General features: G+C 49.1%; 1 protein-coding gene across 3 annotated transcripts in view; it reads right to left on the bottom strand.

Moving 5' to 3' along the window:
• Positions 1–4,021: 4,021 nt before the first annotated feature.
• Positions 4,022–23,720, bottom strand: part of PAK5 (p21 (RAC1) activated kinase 5) — a 90,462-nt gene continuing 70,763 nt past the window's right edge. For all 3 annotated transcript variants that reach the window (XM_042789747.1, XM_042789746.1, XM_042789748.1), the window contains 7 exons: positions 21,333–22,130; positions 15,103–15,594; positions 13,200–13,333; positions 11,048–11,174; positions 8,286–8,411; positions 6,264–6,398; positions 4,022–4,820 (listed from right to left, as the gene is read on the bottom strand). In XM_042789747.1, coding sequence (XP_042645681.1) covers positions 4,665–4,820; positions 6,264–6,398; positions 8,286–8,411; positions 11,048–11,174; positions 13,200–13,333; positions 15,103–15,594; positions 21,333–22,130 — 1,968 coding nt within the window. In that variant the 3' untranslated portion in view covers positions 4,022–4,664. The remainder of the gene's footprint in view (positions 4,821–6,263; positions 6,399–8,285; positions 8,412–11,047; positions 11,175–13,199; positions 13,334–15,102; positions 15,595–21,332; positions 22,131–23,720) is intronic.

The following is a 23,720-nucleotide window of genomic DNA, read 5'->3' as shown; positions in this document are numbered from 1 at the left end:
CAAGTACTTAGGACTAGAACTTTAATTACGAATTATTGATAGATTGCTGAGGAGGGGAGTGACATAACCAGGAAATGCCCCACCCTCTGCTGCTAAAATTCTGAGTATTTGTGAAGGCTTTTAGAAGCGGTGACCTCAGAGGAAGCCGCTGTCCCTTCGTGAAGGGCGGGAAGAAACGCACGGGAATAACTGGCCACACGCGGAGCTTGGCCTCAGCCCGTGCAGCCGATGAAGACGTCTTCTGGGTGGATGGGTGCTCCCAACAGCTGGTATCTAAAAAGTAAAACTAAAGAGGGTTTGTTTTTTTTTTTTTTTGCTGAGATGCCCAACAAGGGCACGACTGCGCAGCCCACAGGGTGACAGTGGTGGAGGAGACGGCTTCTGCCGCGTGGACACCGCAGGGACCAGGTCAGGGCTCGAGACGAGACTCGGGAAGGTCCTACGGAGGTTTCCCGAGGAATAAATTTGCAGAAAGGGTGATGGACACAGCTCTGGCAACTGTGCAGCCCAGGGTAACAGGCCACGGGTATTCCCTGCTTTTTTGGCTGGCTCTGGCTTTATTTGAAGTGCTGTGGGTGAAACAGCAAACAGCTGAAAGTTAAGGGGTTTTGGTTTGGTTTGGTTTGCCTTTTTATTTTTTTTTTTTTTTGAGTGATGGCTAATGCGTTTTGAAACATTGATGTCAGCAACCAAAAGCAATACAAAACCTCATCTGTAAGACTTGAAGATGCATAAGAGAGCAAAGAATAATATTGTAGCTTCATGAGCTGATCGATGCTACAGGTGAGCCTGAGAGGAATGGTTCAAATAGGCATGAGAGCTGAATGCTTGTGAGCCAAAAATTAAGGATGTGGCAGGCAAAAAACCTCCAAAACAAACTGGGGTGGGGTGTTTATTTAGGGGGCAGGGCGAGGAAGGTGGAAATGCTTCAACAGGTTTGCTCTTTCTGGACGCAGAGGTGTATGGGTGTGCTGATCTCTCCTCAAAATTTTCTGTACTATACGACTGACAGCACTGGGATGTCTGGGTGTTTCTTTCAAGTGCTGGCATTGCCAGCTCCTGTTGAGCCACAAAAGGGTTTTTCCTGTGTGTAGAAAAATTGTGGTTTTTTTCTAACATAAGAGGGGGTGTGTGTGTGTGTCGGGGCATGCGTGGTGAGTGTTTGGGGGGGCAGGGGGGCTCTCGGAATGGCTAAATCGTGGTTTCTGGGGTTGAAATGGATATTTCCCAACTGCATCATTTGCTTCAGCCTGACAAACCACGCTGGTGATTTCTGCCACGGGGAAGTTTCTTTTTCTGCAGGAGGGCAGGCAAGTGGGTGCTCCGGGCCTGATCAGGACCAGCCTTTTATGGGGGTGGGAAGGTCCCAGGGAGAAAGAGTCAGTCTCCCGCGCCAAGGGTTTTGCAAAGGCTGATGATACAGATTTGAATATTTCCCTCCATTATTTTGCTCCTCGCTTGGGGGGGGGTTGGTGATATTTAGGGTATTTAGCTCATAGGCTCCCTGGTTTTGCCACACCCCATTGCAGTGCAAACTCTAAGCCTTTGCACTTTCCTCTTTATGGCAAATTAAATTAAATTTTTCTTTTTTTTTTTTTTTTCCTTTTCAGTCACCTAGGGCAACTTTTGCCTCCTCCAACCTGCTGGTCTTCGTTAAGTCTGATGTGCTTGGAACAACTGTTAACTCTTTTTTTTTTTTTTTTTTTTTAATTAATTTTGGGTAGAGGCACAGTCAGAATCTCAAGCTTCTTATTCTTCCTCACCTACTGTTCATCACAGGTGTTTACGCAGTGGTTGTGCCACCAACCAGGAGATGTTATTTTTTTTGAGGGCTTATTCCTATCTTTTTGATTTGGAAAACCAAAGCCGGGCAGCAGCATTTCACTCTTCAAGATCTTAAACTAACAGATACAAGCAAAACGTATGAAACAACCTATTTTCTTGTGCCCGTACAGCCACTGGCTCCTGCCTGGCAGCTTCCCGTGGCTGGCAGGTTGGCACAGGTTTTATTTCGGAGCCGGTGGCTTCCCCAGCGCCAACCCCGGTGTCCTTCACGGGGGCTGGGGTTTGCCAGGAACTGCCCCCCCAGGAGCGGGGACGCGGCTGTGACCAGCACCCCGGGACCAGGGCAGAGCAGCTGCCTTTCAGCACAGGCACGGCCACTGACACTTCAAAAATCATATAGATTTACACATACATATGTGTGTGTGTGTATGTCATCTATCTCACACATATATATACAAGGACCCACTTTATTTTCCTGTTATTTGCTTGGTCCAGTACCGTGGGACTGAGTCAAATTTAGAGAACAGAAACAAGGCATGGGGAAAAAAGCACGCTGAAAATGAAAGCGTTTATTAATTAATTTATTTAACTTGCATGTGCATTTGCCTCACCAGTAGCTGGTGTTCACAAAAAGAACCTTTGAAATCGACAAAACTTTCAGTAAACTCGATGAATACGGTTTAAAGTATCTAACGATAAGAAAGTTGCAGAAAATTCTTCACTTGTACAGCCCCAAATGTGCTGACCACTGAAGAAAAGAACCCCACCAACCCCAACCCCTTTTTTTATTCAAAGATGGTTAAAAAAGCTTGCTTCTGTGGCTAGTTTTACAGTTTCGCCTTTACTGGTGCAGCCTGTTTTCCTGAGTTGTCAAGACTACGAAACAGAGCCAGCGCGGCGCGCCGCGGGTGCTGTGCCGGGCTCCCGCCGGGAGGGCGCGTGCGGCGGGGCGGCGGGAGCCAAACACAGTTTCTTTAGAGTCTTCTCAGAATGTGCAAACAGGGTTCAGAAGAGAAAGCAGCGGGGAGTAAGACGCACAGATGTGAGAACGTTTATTCAGTGTTCGAGTTTGTATTTATCGCCTCTTTTTAATTTTTTTCTCTCCCTTCAGGTATGCTTTTAACTTTTTAGGGGCAGTGCTAAAGGAGCTTCTTTACTAGCGGCAACTCTTTTGGCCTGGAGGAAGATCTTTAAGAAACAGCTCCTGGGAGGTGTAGATGTTTGGTTATAACTTAGTACAATAAATAACAATTAATTTATTCACTACGAAACTCCGTAAGAAAGGAACTAACTGTGTTTTCACAAAATTGGCTTTGTGTTTCTTAACGATACCGTAAAATGAGGTCAACGAGGAAAAAAAAAAACCTTGAAAAACATGGCTTTCCTACTATACATAATTAAAAAGAACTGATCATTAATAAATAAATTTCATTTATCGTTGAAATAATTATGAAGCACTTCTAAAAATTTTAAAGGCAAATCTATTTAGGCCTACCGCTAACATGCAAAAAGTCATCCAACAAGTAACACAAAATTGTACCGCAGTAGTCAACTGTTGCATCAACATTCAAAAAGGTCTAGACAGCAGCACGACTTCTTCTCTACGGCAACCATCCCGCCGCGCCCCGCCGCGCCCGGGGGCTCCCGCCGCCCCCTCCCGCCTCCAGAGCGCGAGGGGAGTAACGGGGGCGCGGTGGGCAGCCCGGCATGGGGGGCACGGGGAGGCAGCCCCCCATGAGTGCGATGGTGCAGGTGCAGCTGCAGCAGGTGCAGCCGGTGCAGCCGGTGCAGCCGGTGCAGCAGCAGCAGCAGGTGCAGCAGGTGCAGCAGCAGCAGGTGCAGCAGGTGCAGCAGCATGTGCAGCAGCAGCAGCAGCAGCCGCAGCAGCAGCAGCAGCAGCAGCAGCAGGTGCAGCAGGTGCAGCAGCAGCAGGTGCAGCAGGTGCAGCAGCAGCAGCAGCAGGTGCAGCAGGTGCAGCAGCAGCAGGTGCAGCAGGTGCAGCAGCAGCAGCAGCAGCAGGTGCAGCAGGTGCAGCAGCAGCAGGTGCAGCAGGTGCAGCAGCAGCAGCAGCCGCAGCAGGAGCAGCAGCAGCAGCAGCAGCAGGTGCAGCAGGTGCAGCAGCAGCAGCAGCAGCTCCCAGTGCCCCGGCAGCACCCGCTGCCCCCCTGCCAGCGCTGCCCCGGCGGCGCGATGAGCGCTCTCCTCACCCTGATGGGAAAATCTGCGAAAACTTCTAACTTCCTAAAGGTGGGGGGTGGGGTTTTGTTTTGTTTGTTTGTTTGTTTTTTTTTTTTTTTTCCTGTTTTCAAAAGGGTTAGAAAAGTAGGAAACTTTATCTTCTCAAATTCTTGCTAAGTTACACTTATTACTTCAACTAACACAACAGTTACATGACAAAGTACTGCAAATTATCAAAACGTACTGTACAGAAAATTACAAATTCATTGCAAAATACATTGCGCTGCTATGACCGAGATAAAAAGTGCTTTTTTTTTTTTTTTTTTTTTTTTTTTTTTTTCAGAAAAGTGTTCTTCTGAAACAGAAGTGCCACAGCCCGCAGTACAATTCTGGTGTTTCACTCTGGTTGCGCTACGCTGTACTAATGATCTTCCCAACCTCGTTTGCACTTGGTGCCTCCTGCCTCAGATGGCCGAGAAGACGAGAGCGCTGGGGAGCGAGGGTCCACGGCGGAGCACGGGTGGCCAGGATCGCCCCCCGGGGAGCACCTCCTTGGGTTTTCCCACACCGTGGTATTTCCGTGGGGCTGGTTTTCCTCTCCAAGGTTTCGCTCGTCCCTGCCCGCGGTTCTCAACCACCGGGATTCCTGGGCGGCTGTCATCCAGGCTCTGCACCCACCTCCTCCCGAAAAGTCGCCGGCTTCAGCGATGCCTGTGCTGCCTCATGAGGGGCACGATGCAAGACGGGGGCCCAGCCAGTTTGAGAAACGGGTGTCTCAACAGTTCCTGTGCTGTGGCTCTCTGCGAGGGCTCCCGCACCAGCATCGAGTCCAAGAAGCCCCGGAGGACCGAGGAGACCTGCAACACGGCAGTGGCGTCAGGGGCGGACACGGACACCCGCTGCCAACATCCCCGTGGTGCTGGGGTGGACAGAGACCCGTTTCCAGCCCGCGCTGGGTCTGTGCACCCTTGCTTTGCTTGGGAAGATGAGGGACGCGCTGGGCTTCCCTACGGCGACAGATGCACCGACCTGAAAGGCCGTGTGTCTTCTACGTGGAAAAAGTATTTGGGGGGTGTCAGCGGGGCGCAGAAGAGCGCACACGGCACAGCTTTGCACGGGGTGGGTGGGAAAAGCATTGACGTACGCTGCGGGCTCCGGGCTGGCTCCTAGAGGCACATCCCAAATGGGAGATACCCACGGGAGGCACCGGGCCCGGGGGTACCAACCCACCCAGAGCAGGGCTGATGTGCCGAGTCGCTCCGGTCCCCGGGCAGGGCGGGAAGGGCAGAGAACACAAAGCTTGGCCCTGCTCCGCTCGCCGCCGCTCGCTGCAAAAGCAAAGCCAGGGCCTGGCACAAAAAGGCAGCGGGGTGCTGAGCCCTCCGGCCTCGCCTCCTCCCCGCGCAAGCCCGGCGTAGGACCCGCCGCTCAAGTTTGTGCCTGAAAGATGTGTGGTAAAAAACAGAAGAATTTTGCTTTCGCTGCAAGTAATTAAGCAATTACTTTTATTGAGTTAGGCTAAAGCTGTTATTAGTACCACGATCCAAATTTTAAGAAAAGGCAAAGAATTTAGTACCGGGAAAAGGAAAGGGGGGAGTTGATCTGAGGAAACACCAACCCAACAGCCCCCCGCCCCCTTTCCGGGACGCTCACCAGGTGGTCCATATCAAAGGGCGGTAACTCCTTTGCAATGGAATGAGAAAGAACAGGACGGGCCATCCCTGGTATCCCTTGTCCTTGAGATGAGAGAGGAACTGAAACCACTGAGCCAGAAAGACAAAGGGGCTGCAAATTAGCCCAGACCTGAAGGACAAGGTGTACGGGACCACAGGACTGAGTTGGCACGGAAGGAAGGGTCAGCTAGCGAACACAGCGAAGAAGACTGTGAGCCTTCATCTGCAGAGCCCTGCCCACGACCACCCGGGAGCACTGCGCAGAGCGACGGGAGGAATTTGGGGTGGGGGGATATGTTAATGATTTCTCGGAACTAATTGTAATATTCCCTCCCTACCTTGGAGTAGCGATGCGTATGTATTAGAGTAGATGAATGTGTAACCTTTTATACAATGAAAGGGAGCCCCTTTGGCTCCAGGGCGCGCCATTGCGCCCAGCCCTGTATTCTTTGCTCCACTTTGTCCCCAATAAAACTTTTTTTTTTTATATATATATATATATATATAGGGGGGGAGGGCTTATTTCTCACAGATGCAATTTCTCCCTTGGGCAGGGCAGCGCGCGGCTGCGGCTCTCTAGTGACCGCTGGTACCTGCAGGGCCCTCGCCACCGGCGGAAAGCCTGACCTTGTGCACGTCCTTCACCCGGGGCGGCAAGTTGTCGCGGATGCGGCGCATGGCCTGCAGCGGCGGCTCGTTGAAGTAGGGCGGTTCGCCGTCGATCATCTCTATCACCATGATGCCCAGGGACCAGATATCCACCTGCAACGCGGGGGGGGGGGCTGTTGGTGGCCGGCGCCGAGGCGGCCCGGGGGCTCAGCCCCCCCGGGGGCATGCAGACCTCCGAGCTGGCTCACAAGCCGGCGGTCCGGCGAGCCAGCACCACAAATCTTTCTTTTTTAACCAGCCAACAGCAGGGTTTTGTTTTGCGTTTTTTTTTTTTTTTTTTTCACTTCTGAGCAGCAAGTGCTTTGAAGAAATAAATGAGAAACACCTGAAAACCCGGGTTTACAGTCAGTTTAGGTGCTGGCCACTGGAAGCACTACGGCACAGTCGTTTGGGAGGCTGGCTGCACCCTCCTGCGCTGCATTTCAGCTCCACTGCTTTGCACCCACTGAGTATTTACCCCGGGCTGGCCCTGCAGCGCTGCAGCGAGGTGCAGCTGGTCGGAGAGCAGAATACAATTGAGCTGCTGTGAAACCAGTTACTCACCTGGATCTTAAAGACTACAGGAGCTCTGTTTGAGACCCGAGGCAGACGCAGGCATGTACTGCACCCGGGCCCGTTTCCAGCGAGCACAGGTAACACATTATATAATCCCTTCAGAAAGTGATCCAGTTGCAGCTTAAAAAAATAAAACCCACTTTTTTTTTTTTTTTTTTTTGTTCCTGGCCTGCTGCAGAGCTGCTCCAGAATCCCAGTCCTCTGATGACTGTAATTCCTGCTGTCATTTGCCAGCCCAAATACAGCAAAGGCAAGTTCACACTGCTTTTGCTCCTTTGTCAACATGATCCTACAGCTTAAAGCCTTTTTTTTTTTTAATCTTTCCCTTCCAGTGGTGAAACTTAATGCAGCCATAAATTCAGCCAATTTATGATCCCTTCAGTGTTATTAATGGGCTAATAATAGCTGATGTTATTATCCCTGAAATGTTGTCTGCAATGCCACCCGTCCTGGGCGGGCGTGGGTGCTGGCAGGGTGCCCTTGCCCTCCAGTGGGTGCTCTCCCTGCTGCTCTATGTGAAGATGCAGCGGCTCCTGTCGCTGGCCTCGGCTCATTTCCCCCTCTGTGTGTGTGTGTGTGTGTGTACATAGCTACCTAGCTATAGGTATGTGCGTACGTGTGTATATGTACATGTGTAACTACATCTGTAGCTGCACAGCTGCCGGGTCCCCACCTTGCTGGGCTCATCTGAGGGGGCTCCAAGAAAAACGTGTGCGTTGGCTTTTTTCAGACCATTTGGCAGGGCGTAAAACAGTTCCCGCAGAGGGGATCCTGCCCCTCCCTGCCTCTCAACTAATGAGAGCATGCGAGGAGCGAGCCGATGGGGAGACGAATGCTGTAACAGCGGGTGCAAGCCAACCCACCCGCCCAGCTCCCGAGTTTGGGCTCTCCAGGACCACGCCTGCGCCTGTGGTGGTGCTCCTCGGGAGGGAGGCATCAATCTTGGGCTCTCGCTGGACGAAAGCAGAGCGGATCTCTCTGCCTGCGGGGCTGCTGCAAATGCTGCTGCGGCCTGGCTGTTCCAGTACGGGCGTGCGATTTGGCTGCTGTTTGGCATATGCAGGTGCAGACACCTGTGGCTGCAGCTCGAGCTTGCAGGCTCGACATTAAAGGTCACCCAAGGGTCTTTCACCATGTGAGAATGGTGGCAGGTTCCTTTAATAGAGCACCCGGAGATAAAGTATGTGGCATCACCTTGTTTAGTGCGCTAAATGGAGTCGTTGTTCAACGACTTGGTCTTGGAGAAGGGCTTTGAGACAAGGCACGGTGCAGCACTCCAGGCCAAACGTAATTGCTGCTATTTAGTGATACCTGCATAAATGTGTTCTGCCTGCACGGTTCTGACAGGGCTCGGTGGGGTCGACCAAGGCATCGCGCAGGGGGCAGGCGGGCAGAGCTGTGGCTTAGAAGATCTCCTGTACTCACCTCAGTGCCGTAGGGCAGGCGGGATATCACCTCCGGCGCCATCCAGTACGGCGTCCCAACCAGCGACTTCCTCCTGGGCACCTCCTTCGACACCTGGGCGCAGAACCCGAAGTCGGACAATTTTATCTGGAAAGGAAAAGCCCCTCTTGAAGGCCAACTCCTCCGTGTGTATATATACACACCCCCCACCCCGTGTCTGTAGCCTACGTACGTATACCGATATTCAATAATATAGGTATTTCAAGGGATACACACCACTCCTATTATTTGTATCTGGTACACAATCCGCGAGTTTGCCAGAAAACAGATGAAACAAGCGCCATTCATTCACCCCATTTTCTTTTACCCCAGAGAGCGTGGTCTAGCACTCACAGAAAGCAACACCCCTGCCACTGATTTTTAAAGACCAGGACCTCACACTGTGGACCATCACTAAAGAAACTGTCGTCTTTACGTAGTCGTGGACTTAAACTGGGGAAGGGTACCAGACTCTTCCAAAACGGTTGTAAGAGTTATGGGGACCTTCATCCTTGGCTTGGGAACTCAGGAATTAAAGACGGTACTGTCCTTGAGTAGCTGTGGCACTGACCTGAAATAGAAATAATGGGATACACAAGCTCTCCAGAGAGCAGCTCCTGCTGCATCATGTGCCCGCTCCTACTTTTATGCCAGGTTGGTTTTTTTTTTTTTTTAAACAACTAAAATTACGGAAAATTATCATGTCTGCCTCCTTGTTGCTGTACAACCCCTCTGACCCCCACCCAAAGCAGGCTAGTCAATGTCAGTGGCATCACCCCCCTCCAGAAACAGCTTGTCCCTTAAGGCTAAAGTTTTGGGTGTTTTTTTCCCCCCCAAGTATTTATTTGGAGGCCTAGAAGCCATCATAAGGCTTGTCCTGGACAGCAGCCCAGCCCCCATCGCCCCCAGCTGCACGCCCCACAGCCCAACGGTGACCCACCTCCGAGGTCTGTAAGTCGTGTATGCGCTGGTGTGCTCGGCGCCTGGGGATACGGGGTGAGCCCAAACAGCCCCGGGACACGTCGCTTAAATCCCTCCGTTGTGCAGACCAGCGTCTTATTATCAGCACTGATTTGTTTTCTTCTGGCTTCAGTGCAGACATTACTTTTTTTTAACACTGAGGGTGTTATTTTTAACAGAATTACGAAATGACTGTTGGTATTTCTAAAACAAAGCCAATAATAGCCAAGTTCTTCATGCTAAATGTATTTTTCAGTTTACAGGATGAGGAATGGAAGAAATAATGCGTATTTTGGAAGCAGAGCCCAATCTTCTTTTGTAGGAGCACAAGAGGTTTTGCATATCTATTGCTCATTCGAGTACATAAAAGAAGACGATTTTCTAAAAAAAGATAATTGCACAACACAGCCATGAAGAAATCTGCAATGCAGATAATAAGTGCTGGAGTAATGAGTATAATGAGGCACTGTATGCAGATCTTGAGAGCAGATCAGATGCTATTTCAGCAACACGGATTGAAATCGCAGCTGAAAAACTCCTACACATGTGGAATTCTCTTCCCTGACAGGATTGACAGGAGCAGCCTGGGACTGCTGCAGGAAGAAAATCCCTCTCCTTCGGCAGAGTGGGAATCAAATTATAGAGGCAGGCCTTTGGTTAGGGAATCAGACCAGGCCTGGGAAGCCAAGAGTTTTACATTCTGAAAGAGAAGGTCTAGGTTTGGCTCCTGACCAACCAGGTGCTCCTGAGCTCAGCCCAACCTGCTAAGTCTTGCTTTAGGCCGGTGTGTAACACCAGCGGAGCGACCCTTAAAGCCCTGCTTATGGAACTCACCGGCCATGAGTGCATGAGTTCCTGCTCAGATTATCCCACTGGGGCCACAAGGTGAGATGGAAAGCAGTGCCCGACTCAAGCAGAAATTAGGGTCTTTATCCAAGAGTGATTTGCCTGCCTCCATCTAAGCCTTTGGGTGCCCCAAGGTTTAGGTGCCTCAAGTTTTACGGCTGTGTATGCCCAGAAATACCACTGGCCAAACCTACCTTTCTCCTTGTAAGGAAATAATAACTTCTTTGGGACCAAACACTGCTGAAGCGGTATTTTTTTGCGTGCAAACTTTATTTTGCTTACTGAGCCGGTCGTGCATTTTGCCTCCCTCTTTCCCCACTTATTAACAACACGAAGCAAGACCAGTTCACTGAGAGCAGCACTCCATCCAAGCAAGTGGAAGTGTGGGACAGGTATTATCAAGCATCCTGATAGTGTACCTACGGCAAAAGCTACTCTCACCGTCGGGGGAGCGTTTCAGCAGTAATGCGGAACGCTTCCTCTCCGTACAGACTGACGACAGCCTCCTAACTGCTTGGGCAAACAGAGCAAACGTATAAAAACTTGCTAACGAAAGGATAACTAAAAACAGTAAAAAGAAAATATTTCTGAGAAGCATCAGAATAGGAGCAGTGCAGCATAAAAGAAGGTCTCCCATCACCTAAGCATCACCCGCGTGGCAGGGTTCCTTCTGGCACTGCCTCTCAGCAGCTCTGATTCCCCCCGGGGGACTCTGCAGGCGGTGCAGATGTCAGCCACTGGCCAGGCCGGGCCCGTGCTTCTCTGCTTCGGCTCTCTAACAAGTTATTCACAGGCTGTAGCCCTTGGTTTCATGCGCCTGGCTTGTTATTTTGTTTTTTTGTTTTTTTTTTTTTTTTTTCAGTTAGTGCCGCTTTGGACGGGCACAGCTATTTTCATGCCAGCCCCAAGAACCGGCAGGGGAACCATCAGGCGCTCACCCTCCCGTCGCTCGTGAGGAGGATGGAGTCGCTTTTGATGTCGCGGTGGATGACGCCTTGGTTGTGCAGGTAGGACAGGGCTCGCAGGACGGACAGGCAGACGGTCGCGATCTGCTCCTCGTTCATCCTGAAACAGCAAGGTGGAAAAATGAGCTGAGCACTAACAGAGAGCGGGAAAGGGGGAGCCGGAGCGGAGGCACGAGTCCCCCTCCACGCCAGTATGCAGAGAGCCAGGAGATCGTTTAGGCAACGGCTCTGTGGGGGGACTCTCTGCTCCTATTTCTGTCAAAAAAGGGGAGATGAGGAACAACTCTGCCGTGAGGTCTGGATAAGGCTCCCTGCAGCACTAAAAAAGCAAAGCGTACTATGTGATGGAGCCTCTTTCCCTCTGGAAAATAACAGAACTGCCTTATTTACAGTAAACTCACTGCTTGCCAAGGAGGGTAAATCACTACTGGGATGGAAGCAGGCATGGAATAAATATGAGAAAAAAAAAAAACCAAAACACTCTTAATTGTGCAGACAAAACATCAGGCCCTGGGTGTAGCTTTTCGAGAGCACTTCTTTGCTTTTATGCCTTCCATAAAAACATTCAGGATATTTCAGCAGAAAAATAAACAGCGAGAGTCCTCATTTCTGTGCATGTGTGCAAAACCCCACTCTGGAAGAAGCCGTCTGGCACAGCGCGACGGCCGGGACGGGTCCTGCGTCCCGGCACTGCTGCCCCATCACTGGACATCCCCAGCACCTCTACTCCGTGAGCAGAAAAACACCCGTGGAGGTTTCTGCTTTAACTTTGCGTGCCATTTGCAGCATTTTTGCAAAATCTCTGAAGGAAGGTCATACAAAGGAAAAAACAAAACAAAACAAAACAAAACAAAAAATCCCAGAAGATTAAGGAAAGACTATTTTGAGTAAAAAAAATACATGACAGCTCTTAAGAAGTGGTGTTCTGGGCACATCTGTTTGCCATTGAACTCCTGTCAGAAATATCTAAGATAGAGCTTTTAATGTTTTGGGGAGCAGCAGTTAACAAATGACTTGCAGTATTGTGATTTATTTCAGCACATCAGCTAAGGCAACAGTAAAAAAAAAAAAAAAAAATCTGTGTTACAGCTCTGCTTTTGGTACGATCTAGGAGTGTCACTAAACTATAAGAGGAGACAAATTTTCTAATTTACTGTTCCTTGCTTTTCTTCTTGCTCACCTAAATACTCTCCCAGTGGTTTGGTGTGGAAATTTCTATTTTTTTATTCAAGAGGAAGAAATTGAATAAAGAATTCCTCTTCCTGTCTCATTTTATCTTGCTTATCGGGAAAAGATGAGTGAGCAGCAGTTGTAGAGGGCTGTAAAATCTAATGTCTCCACTCAGAAAGGGAAGAGCAGTTCCCTAACTACAGCTTTTGTGCTGGCGAATCGTCTCCTTTAAAGGTACGATATTAACCGAAATACGGGAACAAGCTCTACCGTAAGCACAAATATTCTGACATAAACCCACTTTTCCCATTATGCTTTAGGCTTGGTTTGCAGTTAACATTTCTGAAAGTGTGGTTATGTGGGTTATGAGTATGGGGAGAAACCACCCTTGGAACTGACGTGGTTATGACAGCAAAACCAACACAGATCCCCAAACAGGGAACAGAAGATATTTCTTGCCATTTTAGGAAGCAATGGGTGAAAGTCGTGTTGCTGCTAAATTACCTCCTGAAGCACCAGCAAATTCCCATCTACCAGCAAGCCCTTTCGGATATTTCTTTCCCTTCTGTTTAAAAAATGCTGGTACTGACAGGAATTCAGCTGCGGTGGCTTATTTATGCTGGTAAAGTAAGCATGCTACGGTGTCAGTATGTGTGCGCGCGTACATATACACATGTATATTCACACACACACGCATATGTAGCTCTGCACATACACGCCTATATATTTACGTATATATATTTTCCATGTCTGTATCTGGTATGTATTTCTAGGTTTGTATATATGTGTCTTTTCGTATGTATATACAAATAGGTATAAAACTACAGAGCCAGGAGGCACCCCGCTTCCCGGAGGGCACGGTGTGGAGGCACCCACAAAGGAAAGCAGCCACAGCACCTCCCTCCTGCCCCGCGGGCGTTACGCAGCCGGTCCCGGCGCAGCCCACCCGGCCCACCTGGTGTGAGTCACGATGTCTGTCAGAGCGCCCCCCTCCAGAAACTCCATCACAACCCACAGCTCGTCGCCAACCAGGTAACTGTTGTACATGTCAACCACGTTTTCATGATGGTAATCTCTCATGATTACAACCTGTGAGGAAGGAAAAAAAGATACGTGAATTGCTACAAGCATTAGCTGACACCTGGTTTGACCTTCTTTTTCACTTTACTTTTCTCTTTGTGCTTAGTAAAGGTTCTGCCATGAATCACACCTTCCCTAATCCTTCTGCCAACGCATAAACAAAATCAATATATTTACATAAAAAGAACAGTCATCGTAAATGCATTAGGAAGAAGGAGGAATCTTTAGTTGCTAAATTATAAGTGCTAGATAATTGAGTTGTTTTTTTTTTTTTTCAGACTGCAGGAACAAGACTGTTTATTTCGTTGCTTTTTTAGTACCGGTTTCTTTCAGTACAACAGAGTTTTTGGTTTTGTTTTTTTTTTTGACCCGATCAATCACCCAACCCATCAAAGTCATCTTCATCATGTATCAAACGGTACTTTGCACAGAATTTGAAGAGAATGCTGGAAACGTAGGGGATATGCATAAGATGACTCAAATCCCACATCTAAGAGGGACGGTACAGAACTGGGACCACAGTAACAGCAATCCCAGGCAACGTGGCAACCGTGACCCCACGGTATTGAGGGATGTCAGGAAGGTGCTCAGGAGAGAAAACAACAGCCAGGGAAAGCTTCACTATAGACTGAGGAATTTCAGCACCACTGAAAAGAAATTTTCAGATGGCAGGAGTTACTGGAGCGTGTCAGGGAAGCAGCTTGGTCCTGCACAGCATGTAGGACCTGCTTCAAGATGTTACCCTTCACAAGATGCTCTGTTAGAGCTATCACAACACAATTCCGCGCAGTCTTCCAGCAGAGGCAAAAGAAAGCCCAAATACCTCCCCAGTACAGTCACGGACAGCGCAAAAGGAGAACGGCGTGAAGCTTGTTAAAAACTAGTATTTTAATTCAAAAATGTTAAGTTTTTAAAGGTTTTAAAGAAACCGGTCTGTTATGTGCTGAGGGAAGATCCTCTTATAGCTAAAATACAGGAAACAAATGATAGGATCGAAAGGTTAGCTCTCCCGGGAGGTTTCCCTGGGGACCTGCAGTGTTTTTGGCATTGCTCAGCATATCGAAAAGGGAGCGGAGAAGCTGCACCACTTAAGGGAGTAAGAACTGAAAAAGGAGAAGGTCTTTGAGTTGCAGAAGGAAAACTCTCAGCACCGAACAAGTGGGTGAAAAAATGGCAAATGAAAACCAGTGTTCTTAAATTTAAAATAATATATACTGGGACAACAATTTCCCATGAGCAGCTGTGGGCTCTGAACTGGCTGCAACCACCGAGGAAAGGAGATGTGGGAACTGACAGACGTGGTTCCATGAAAAAGGGACTGTCAGTGCTTTGCTTAGTAACCGCCAAGAAAGTAAAGGGACTGCTAATGGCTCGGTGAGGAAGGAGGGAGGAAACAAAACGCATGTATATGCCGGAATACGGTGCACATGCTTCTTGAGTGGTCTGGTTGGTTTGGATCCTCCATCTCGGAAGAATAAACTATATCAGCGAGTGGTCAGGAAAAGGCAGCCGGGCTACGTCTGTGCACCTGATATGCAGCATGGAGCAGCTGGCAAGATTTCTTAGCTGTTTACTGTCACTTCCCACTGCATTACAGTTTTAAAGCCAGGGGGAGATGTAGCTCGTGTGAAACTGGTCTGGCTCTACAGCATTCACACAGCCTAGATGCGCGTGGGATTCACCACCTCTTTTAGAAAGGTATTAACTTGGCTTTTGAGTTTGCCATTCGGCTCACATCTCTTGTTGAACCTCCCGTCACACCACCCAAAACAGCGTACCTCGTTGAAGAGCAGCTCCCTTCTCTGCTGTTTCCTGAGATCCATCTTCTTCACGGCGACCTGCTTTCCTGTGTGCTTCTCGGTGGCGATGCAGACGATCCCTGTGGAGCCTTCCCCGATCTTGATGAAGTTGTCCAAGTACTCCCGGGGGTCGCCGGGGCTGACCACAAGCTGCAGGGCAGCTCTGAACTGTTCGTGGGACACCCTGGAGGGCTGCTGGTCGGAGGAGGAGCCCCAGCTGGGTGGAGGATAAGCACTTGACGTGATACTCGGGGAGCTGGGGTAGGAGGCGGTGGAAATATAGGGAGAGCTGGGCTGGAGGGGCGGCTGGTGATAGTGGGGCGCTTTGTGGTAGACCAGGGGATACTGGTAGCTGCTGCTTGAATAGCTGACTTTGCTCTGACTTTGAGGTAGCTTCACCGGGCCCCTGGGGTAGGTGTCCGATCCGGAGAGCGGTGGGCTAACGACCAGCTGCGCTCGATCATAATCCACCTGCAACAGAGAAGCAGATGAGGGAAGGCGGGGGACCGGGGAGCTCTCTTGCTGGCCAACCACTCGGTTCGTTTCTGGCACCCCCCAAGGTCCTCAGCGTGCCCCCTCTTCTTCGCAACGCGACGCTGACACCCTGGATCTGAAAAGAGATTTTTTTTTTTTTAGACCATTGGGCTGCTGTGCTCTCATCAGCACTAAAATGAGGCCGGGGAAGACCACGAGATCTTCTGTGCAACCCAAGTCCATTTTTCTATCTGGGTACCTGTTTGTAGATACAATAATCTTTGTTTAATAAAGCATATGTTCCAAAAAGTGTATTTGCTCTGTATTTGCAGTGCCCTGCAGGCTCTCTGGGCCATTTCCTCAAAGAATTCATCCCTTTCACAACCAGCAGCCCTTTGGCAAATTCCAATTTGTGTCTTTCCTTTCAAATACCAGTTTCTGGGTTTTGACTCTCAGCCCTGCATCTTTTCTTACGCTTTTCTCCAGCAATTCAGGGACGACCCAACCTCTTCTTGCGGAGGCGGTGGCACCCTGAAATCCCTGTCATCTCCCGCCCTGCTACTGGCTGCTGTTTGAATGACTGCATACATGAGTATGCCGAGGAGCCTAATTCAATTTACCATTTCTTAAATCATTTTCCAGAGTGACACACTACTTAACTGCAGTGTCACGAAACTGCTAATTTTCATCTGAAATCAGAGACAATCACAGAGGAAATTATCCCGATGGGAGGCCTTGTTCATTTGCAGGTTCCTTTCCTTCTTCTTATTTTCCAAGCTTTCCTAAGCTTTTTACACTATAAGCAAATAGATACTTCACATTCGCAAATGTAATAGTGTGTTTCTATCCAAACTAGAAAAAAAAAAAAAAGGATGTAAGACAAAGAACCCCAACCCAAAATAAAGATATATTTTTTTTCCCCTGGAAAAGAGGATGTCCACATTTATGATACAACGTATGTGACTCCTGACAATGCGCGGTGTCTCTTGGGGCAGGGAGATGGTTTGACACAGGCTCATGATGTAGCACAATTACAAATAATTATGGCAACGAGTTCATTTAATCAATCAATTTCGGTGGCGGTGCACGGGGGTGGACAGAGCAGCAAACTCTACACAGCTCACAGTTGCTACTATTACTGCTGGCTGCCGGCCAGGAGTCCCTGATCCATGTTAGTTAAATGCACATTAATCTGAATCTGGCAGTGTAATCAAGGACCCAACTGAACTGTGAAATTGAATTCTGCGGTGGAACATCATTTGACCGTTTTATGCTAAGACTGCAGAAAAAAAAAAAAAAAAAAAAAAAAAAAAAGAAGAAAAAAAAAAAATCTGCCGCAGCATCAATTTATCTCTGTAGGCTGCTGCACAGCGAGGAGGAGTTTCTGGCTGGAGTCGCCTCAGTGCGGGGAGCAAAGCCTCCGAGTGCAATATTATATCAGCACTTTCCTACCTCATGCGTGAGCCGGGCGTGCCCGTCTTTTCATTTCGCGTGAGGTTTAGCAGGGAAGAGGGAATGCCTCTCCAGAGGGGACGCTCAGAGATTTCCCTCAGAAACGTGAAGCTGGAGCTGCTTCCCTCTGAGACTCGCACGCTGACAGCCACCGGCCGAGCGGAGCACCCAGCGAGCACGTAACCGTGCTGTACGGCCACCGCCCAGGATGCTCATTTGGTTACAGCAGAACATCCACACGATTACAGCCATAATTTCACTTACTCTATCAGGCGGGGGGGTAGCCATAAAATAGAAGGGGGCCAGAGACACCATGAATTTCATGAAGAACATTACGTCTGCCAAACTAATTAACACGGAAAAGTGCTCAGATGGCTTGGTGGAAGGGGGGGAACTCAATCTAGCCCTGTCCTATCTATCTGTGTACGTCGGGACACATAAATTATTGCTTTGGCTGTAAATACACCATTTTATTTTAACTGTTGAGATGGGGAAAGCTTTGTTTAGAAATTCAAGCTAGATAAGGCCACACTAACGAATTATTTGAGGCTTCACCCATGCCTGATATTTCTGAGCACATCCTAAGCTTAACACGTTGGCAGAAGTAAATTCCGCAGTGAAATTTTAAAATGAAATGTATGCTTGCTAAGACTTTTTGAAAGCTTTCTGAGCTTGGCACTGCGGTACAATGTAAACTCATTCACGTCCCGAATCCCATGAAATCTTACAAAAAGGCAGGCGCTATAACGAGTCGATCAGCTGAAACTCTCCTCGGAGGCTGTGTCCTGACGCAGTGTTTCACACCACGGCAAAATCGAACGCGCGTCATTCCGCTAATAATTCTATTTCTGCTGCTGAACGCAGTTACCTACTGAAAAGAAATTCTTTAGATACTACAAAGGAGAGAAGAAACCAGTCCTGCGCTCATTCAAGAACAGGTCAAAGGAGCAGCCAAAGCTCTGACACGACATCCATCACGGCGCCGTGGTGCAAGGCAATTCCCTGCTGCTGCCGGCTGGGTCGCTTCACCGGCTCGCAGCTTCGCCCGCCTCCGCACACGGCCACGCCGGCAGTCGGGTCTTTTTGTTGCTAAAAGGTGGACGTAACACTGTGTTCCAACCCATTTCAGTTTCCCCCTCGGATGACAGCGATGCCTGGTTTGTCCTGCCCGCGGAGGAAACACCCCCTTGCCGCTACGGGGGTCCCTTCCCTGCGAGGCAGGCAGCCTGGAGGGCGAGGTGCCGGAGCCCACACCCTGCTAGGGCAGCGGCACGCCCCTGCCGAGGGGGGCTCACCCTTCAGTAAACCTCAAACGGATTTCGATTTTTATTAGGTTCGCTGAAAGAAAAAAGGGGTGGAAGGGACGCTCTGTAAGTGACACGGAGGTTGCAAGGGGAAAGGTTACTCCCGGGTGCTTCGCTGGTGGGAATCTCCGAGACCCCCTGTTCTACGCACGGAGGCGACAGGCAGGGCTTGTGGAATGCTACTGGCATGGGAATTGAGAAAACAGGGGGAAAAGGAGGGGGTTTCTGATAGTAAAGGCTTGGCTCTGCCCTCATCAGGCTGGAAATGTCCTCCTGGTGCAGGGGACCTGCAAAACACGAAGCAGGAAAACGGCGGTGCTGAGCAGTGGCCAGATTAGGAAGAGCCCTCCACTACATTACCGCAGTATGAGGTAGTGAAGGGGAGAGCAGAATCACAGCCCCTTGGAGGAGGGACAAGAGCGAGTCACAGAGAGCTGCTACTGCAAAATGACAGGGAAAGGAGCTTTGAAATCGTAAGATCTGGTGCAAAAAGTTAAGATGCGATGAAGAGGAGGGTAAAAAGAAAACACGCAGTACAGAATGTCCAAAAATAAGCAGACCTGGCAAGGATGAGTTTGATATTGCGTGACAATATTGAGGACACTCCACTGAACGAAGCGGGATGTAATCTCTGTGCGGTGAGGGTAACGGAGCAGAGGCTGTGAGCCCATGCAAGTGTTACTGGAGTTAGTCTGCAGGAATAGAGCAGGTGGGTAACACGGGGGTGGACTGGAGGGAACCAAATCTGAGCCTCCAGCTTCCTACACCTCCACGGTCCCACTGCACGGTGGTGGCCAAGCCCAACGCAGTGGAAGCCTTCTGACCTAATACCTCTGAAATCACTGATGAGGAAACAGGGCAGGCATCTGATTTATCTGACCTCTGTCACCTGCAAATAATACCGAAGTAAGTCTGCTCTTCACATTTACGAGCCAAAACGAACATCTGTGGCAGTCAGAAGCCAAACCTTTGTGCCTGCAGACTTTGGCGCTGCTTACTGCTTTCCCCCTTTTAATTATACTTAAAACCAACCTCATTTGTAAACTATCTGATTTGAGACCTGATTCACATTTAGCAAGCCCATTTGATGAACCATTATCTTACTAACACCTCCTTGAAAAGAAGAGTCTTCAGCAATCATCCAAAACAAGAAACTGCTATTCGCTTTTCCAGGAGCCGTGGATGGGTTTGGGAATTGAAACTGCTGCATTTAACAGTGAATCATCAAGTTTCAATACAACAAGGAGTGTTTTTGATGCTCTGAGGAGGGGAACAGCTCACAATGAATCTTGCGTGGAGGCATTCTTTTTTTTTTTTTTTTTTTAATAGAAGTTGTTACTGCATTTTAATGGGATATTTCTCAAAGTGTCTGGAGTGCTTTGAGTCCTGTAAAATATACCTCTGTCTTCTGCCCTACTGAATGCTGCAAAACTGGCGGCAGCAGGTGCAAGAGAGTCTGTGAATTACTGGATTTGTCCTTCTCCCTTCTAAACACTGACAAAATGATTGTTTTCAATGAAGGAAATGGCAGATAGCTCATCCCAGGCTTTCCTCACAACTTCCAGAATCCATCTTTAATGCCACACTCTGGTGCACAGTTAGCTACCCACACGCATCCCTCCCACCACACCCCGAGCTCGGGAAAGGCACGCAAAGAGACCTGGTAACTTTTCTACTCCCCCCTCCTGATTTATCATCAACCTCCAAAGCCCAGCTCTGCGCTTTAATTCAGTGTGGGATAAAAACGCATCGCTCTCCATTTACCGCCGGGCACTGATTATAAATCTACACCACAGGATCAGCAAAACAGCCAAAACCTGAGCAAGCAAGACACAGGCATGCCTCCAGCATAGGGCTATCGTGGGTTTGCAGAGACCTGGGACTTCTTCTGGGTCTGCAGCTGGACAGGACCGCATTCTCAGTGCACAGGGCCATTAAGAATATGCACCATTCAGATCATCATTAAACAGCAGAGTGCATCTCACCACCTAGCAAGCTACCTACCTCAGCACATCTGGTAAGTCACAGCAACCCAAGACTGCTTCAGCCCTGGAAAAATGAGCTATCATCTCGGTGCCCGTTGCTAGGGGAACTCAGTAATGTTCAGTGCAATCTACACCGAAGAAAAAACATCTCTTGCAGAATATTAGACATTTAAGCAGGTCACCATCGTAGATGTGTAAGAAAAGCATTATTCTCTTAACTGAACAAATAGTTACAGCAAACTATTGCAAGTAGGGTAGGACAGCTTGTATGGGTAGCTTTCCTTGTGTGACTTAGAAAAGGCAGAGCAGGCTACAAATCTGTGCGGAGGAGCCACTTGAGCCACTTGTAGATATCATGGTTGAAATGATTTTTGGCACCTTAATCTTTTTTTTTTTTTTTTTTTTTAACTACATCTAAAAGGTCTTTGGTGAGATAAGCTGCTTTGATTTAATTTCACTGCTTAAAACCAAAGCAGAGACGAGTAAACCCCTACTTTCATTAGCAGCAAAGGGTTAATAAACCTTGCAATATAAATATGGCATAAACATAATATAAATATTGAAACACAGAGGTTTTGGCCTTGCACAGTAACAAGTCAAATATGAAAGTATCCGATAACAAAGCAGACCAACTTCTCACCTCCTGCTGAGATCTGCACAGGCGTACAAATGCCTATCGCTACCAAAACTGCCAAAGAACGTGGGGTTATTTGGAATCCCAAGTAAAACCCCCAGAAGGTGAGCATCTCCCATCCTGCTTTTTAATAAATCTCTTAAGCCCACCGGTCCCTGACATCTACTTTCAGATACCTGAGTAACGCGGGTGGGCTTTCACACGCAACTCCCGGGGATGTTACCGGCCACGTTGGGCATCGCATGCCCAAGCACGGCTCTTTGCCCCGAAATTCTTGCACGCGCTTAATTTTTTCGCACTCCCCTTCCGGAGAGGTCGATCCCTGCCTCGGCAGCACTGTCACCGGGGATGTCACGTTACCTTGGGGATGCCTGCTGCGGTTTCGGACAAGCGGGGGTAGGTGTAGGAGCTGTAGGAATGTCCTTGCTGGTGTGCTTTAAAAGCGCTTGCTCCATAGGGCATGGCCGGCTCCTGCAGCCCAGAGCCCGACCTGGACCTCTGCCTCATCGCTGGCTGAGGGCTTGCTGGGTCCACGTAGGATGACTTCGGCCTCTTGTCATACTCATCCTTGCCCAGGCCATGTCCCCAGTCCCCGTCGCTGTACTCCAGCCTCTCCTTGGGGCACTCGCTCTGCACTGACGCTCGGGACGGGGCGTAGGGAAAAGGATCTCTATAGTCCAGGGAGGATCCGCTGGGGATCCGCTGGTACTCCAGCTTTAGGCCGCCGTATTCCAGTGGTTTGGGCTTCGTCTCCAGGTGTGCATGGTAATCTGGGAGGAACCTGGCCAGGTCTGACTGCAGCGGCGTCACTTCTGAATAATAGATGTCCCGGGAAGTCACCTTCATCATGTGCCCATTCTGCTTGGTGGCATAGCTCCCTTTGTAGTACCTGTCTAACTCTTCCCCGTACAGAGTCTTGTCTCGATATTTTTCCACGACATAGTCTGTTGTTGTGTCTGACTCACTGGAGTACTGGGAATACGTGATATAACCATTTTCCTCCTGGTGCCTTGGCACGTGGTTTGCATTTCCTTGGTGGTGGGTGGGAGGACTCTCCTTCCGCAGGGAATTGGATCGTGTCACTGAGATATTGTCAAACTCTTCCAGCAGGCCGTTGATTGAAGTATCCTTTCGAGGCTTATTACCTCTAACTATTGTCTGGGAATAAAAAATTGCTTTGATTAAATAATGATCTTCGTTTAATATCTGACCAAGAAAACCACCGAAAAGAAAAAAAGTCCATGATTCACCCAGAAATACCCATAGCGATGCGTTACGTCCTTCAGTCACATACCTCAGAATAACCCACTGCTAGAAAAACAAAATCTCAATAAATACTTACAAAAGGACAGGCAGAAATGAATGAACAAAGATGGGTTAAATGTGGTGCACATCATAAGCTGAGATCTGGCATGCAACCCCAAGACACTCTTAAAAAGCCCAATTTAAGAGGTGGGTGGTCAGCAGCCAACAGCAGAGACATTTAAAACCACTACTTATTATTTCTTTTTTATTATTCAGTTGTCTACATCAAGCCAAATTGGTGGGCTGAATCTGTTTTACAGGGTACGGATAAGTTAAATGAAAATCATTCAGTGGTCACTTCTACGTGTTATTTTAACAAACTGTTGGAATGGAAAGTAGCGTATAGTTTAGTAGGCACTGGGTTTGCTTTTTCTTTACAAAACGGTATGTTCCCGGGTGGCAGAACTACCGCTGGGGATTGCCTCTTAGTTAATTTAGCATCAGAGACACGTGGGGAAGAGGAGAATATACTTAACTACATCTCCTTACAATACACGGCATCCAGCAAACTGCTGTGCACAACCGTGGCTTTGGGACATCCACATCACGGATGCCATGTGGTGGCAGCAGTGGTGGCCCTGTTTGTGTCATAATATTGCAAGTCCCCTGGGGATCCCCCAGCCACGGATATCGAGTGAGCAGGAGCACCACACACATGAACTTGCTACCACTGACTGCCCACAACCCCCTGCCCATCCCTACTCCTTTCTGTCCAAAACACTGGTGCTGCTGGTAGGATGGGAGGCGAGCAGTGCTTGGTTACAGCTCTCCTTCAAGAAAGATTGACTATTTCTACCTCGTACCATCTGAAGATTGTAACACGTGGTTGCATCCATCTTTCAGCAGTTGACTCCCATTGAGCGCCGCTTCATGATTAGAAACACCCCACAAGAACAGGATGTACAGATTAAGGGCCAGGGCCGTAAATCAGTGTGGCTCGACTGGAAAACACATTTGCTTTGCTGATCTGCTTCAGTTCAACACCTACAGCCGTATCTTATTCAACTTGCTGGCTTTTTAAGCAGTGACTGTGGTCACCCCAAGGAGCTGTCCCTCTGCGAGCGGCAGCCTGCCCACGCTGCGTGCTGACCGTGGCACATTGGATGCCAACCGTGGCACATCAGGTGCCGACCGTGGCACATCGGCTGACGACCGTGGCACATCAGGTGCCGACCGTGGCACATTAGGTGCCAACCGTGGCACATCAGGTGCCAACCGTGGCACATCAGGTGCCGACCGTGGCACACCAGGTGCTGACCGTGGCACATCGGCTGCCGACCGCGGTGTCGAGCCTGGCCACGGGCCCTTCATGCACGGCAATGCTGATGGAGGAGGCTCTGCTCCAGGCACAGTGAGGCGGCTCAGCCCCTGCCTGAAAGCACGCAGGGACTCAGACTTTGTCAAAATAGGTATTTCATCACTAATAAAATCACTTTTCCCCTC

This window comes from Tyto alba, unplaced genomic scaffold, assembly GCF_018691265.1.
Source record: "Tyto alba isolate M040663 unplaced genomic scaffold, T.alba_DEE_v4.0 Super-Scaffold_16, whole genome shotgun sequence".
NCBI classification, from domain to species: domain Eukaryota; kingdom Metazoa; phylum Chordata; class Aves; order Strigiformes; family Tytonidae; genus Tyto; species Tyto alba.
The sequence above is the reverse complement of the archived record's forward strand: the minus strand, read 5'-3'. Positions and strand labels throughout refer to the sequence as shown.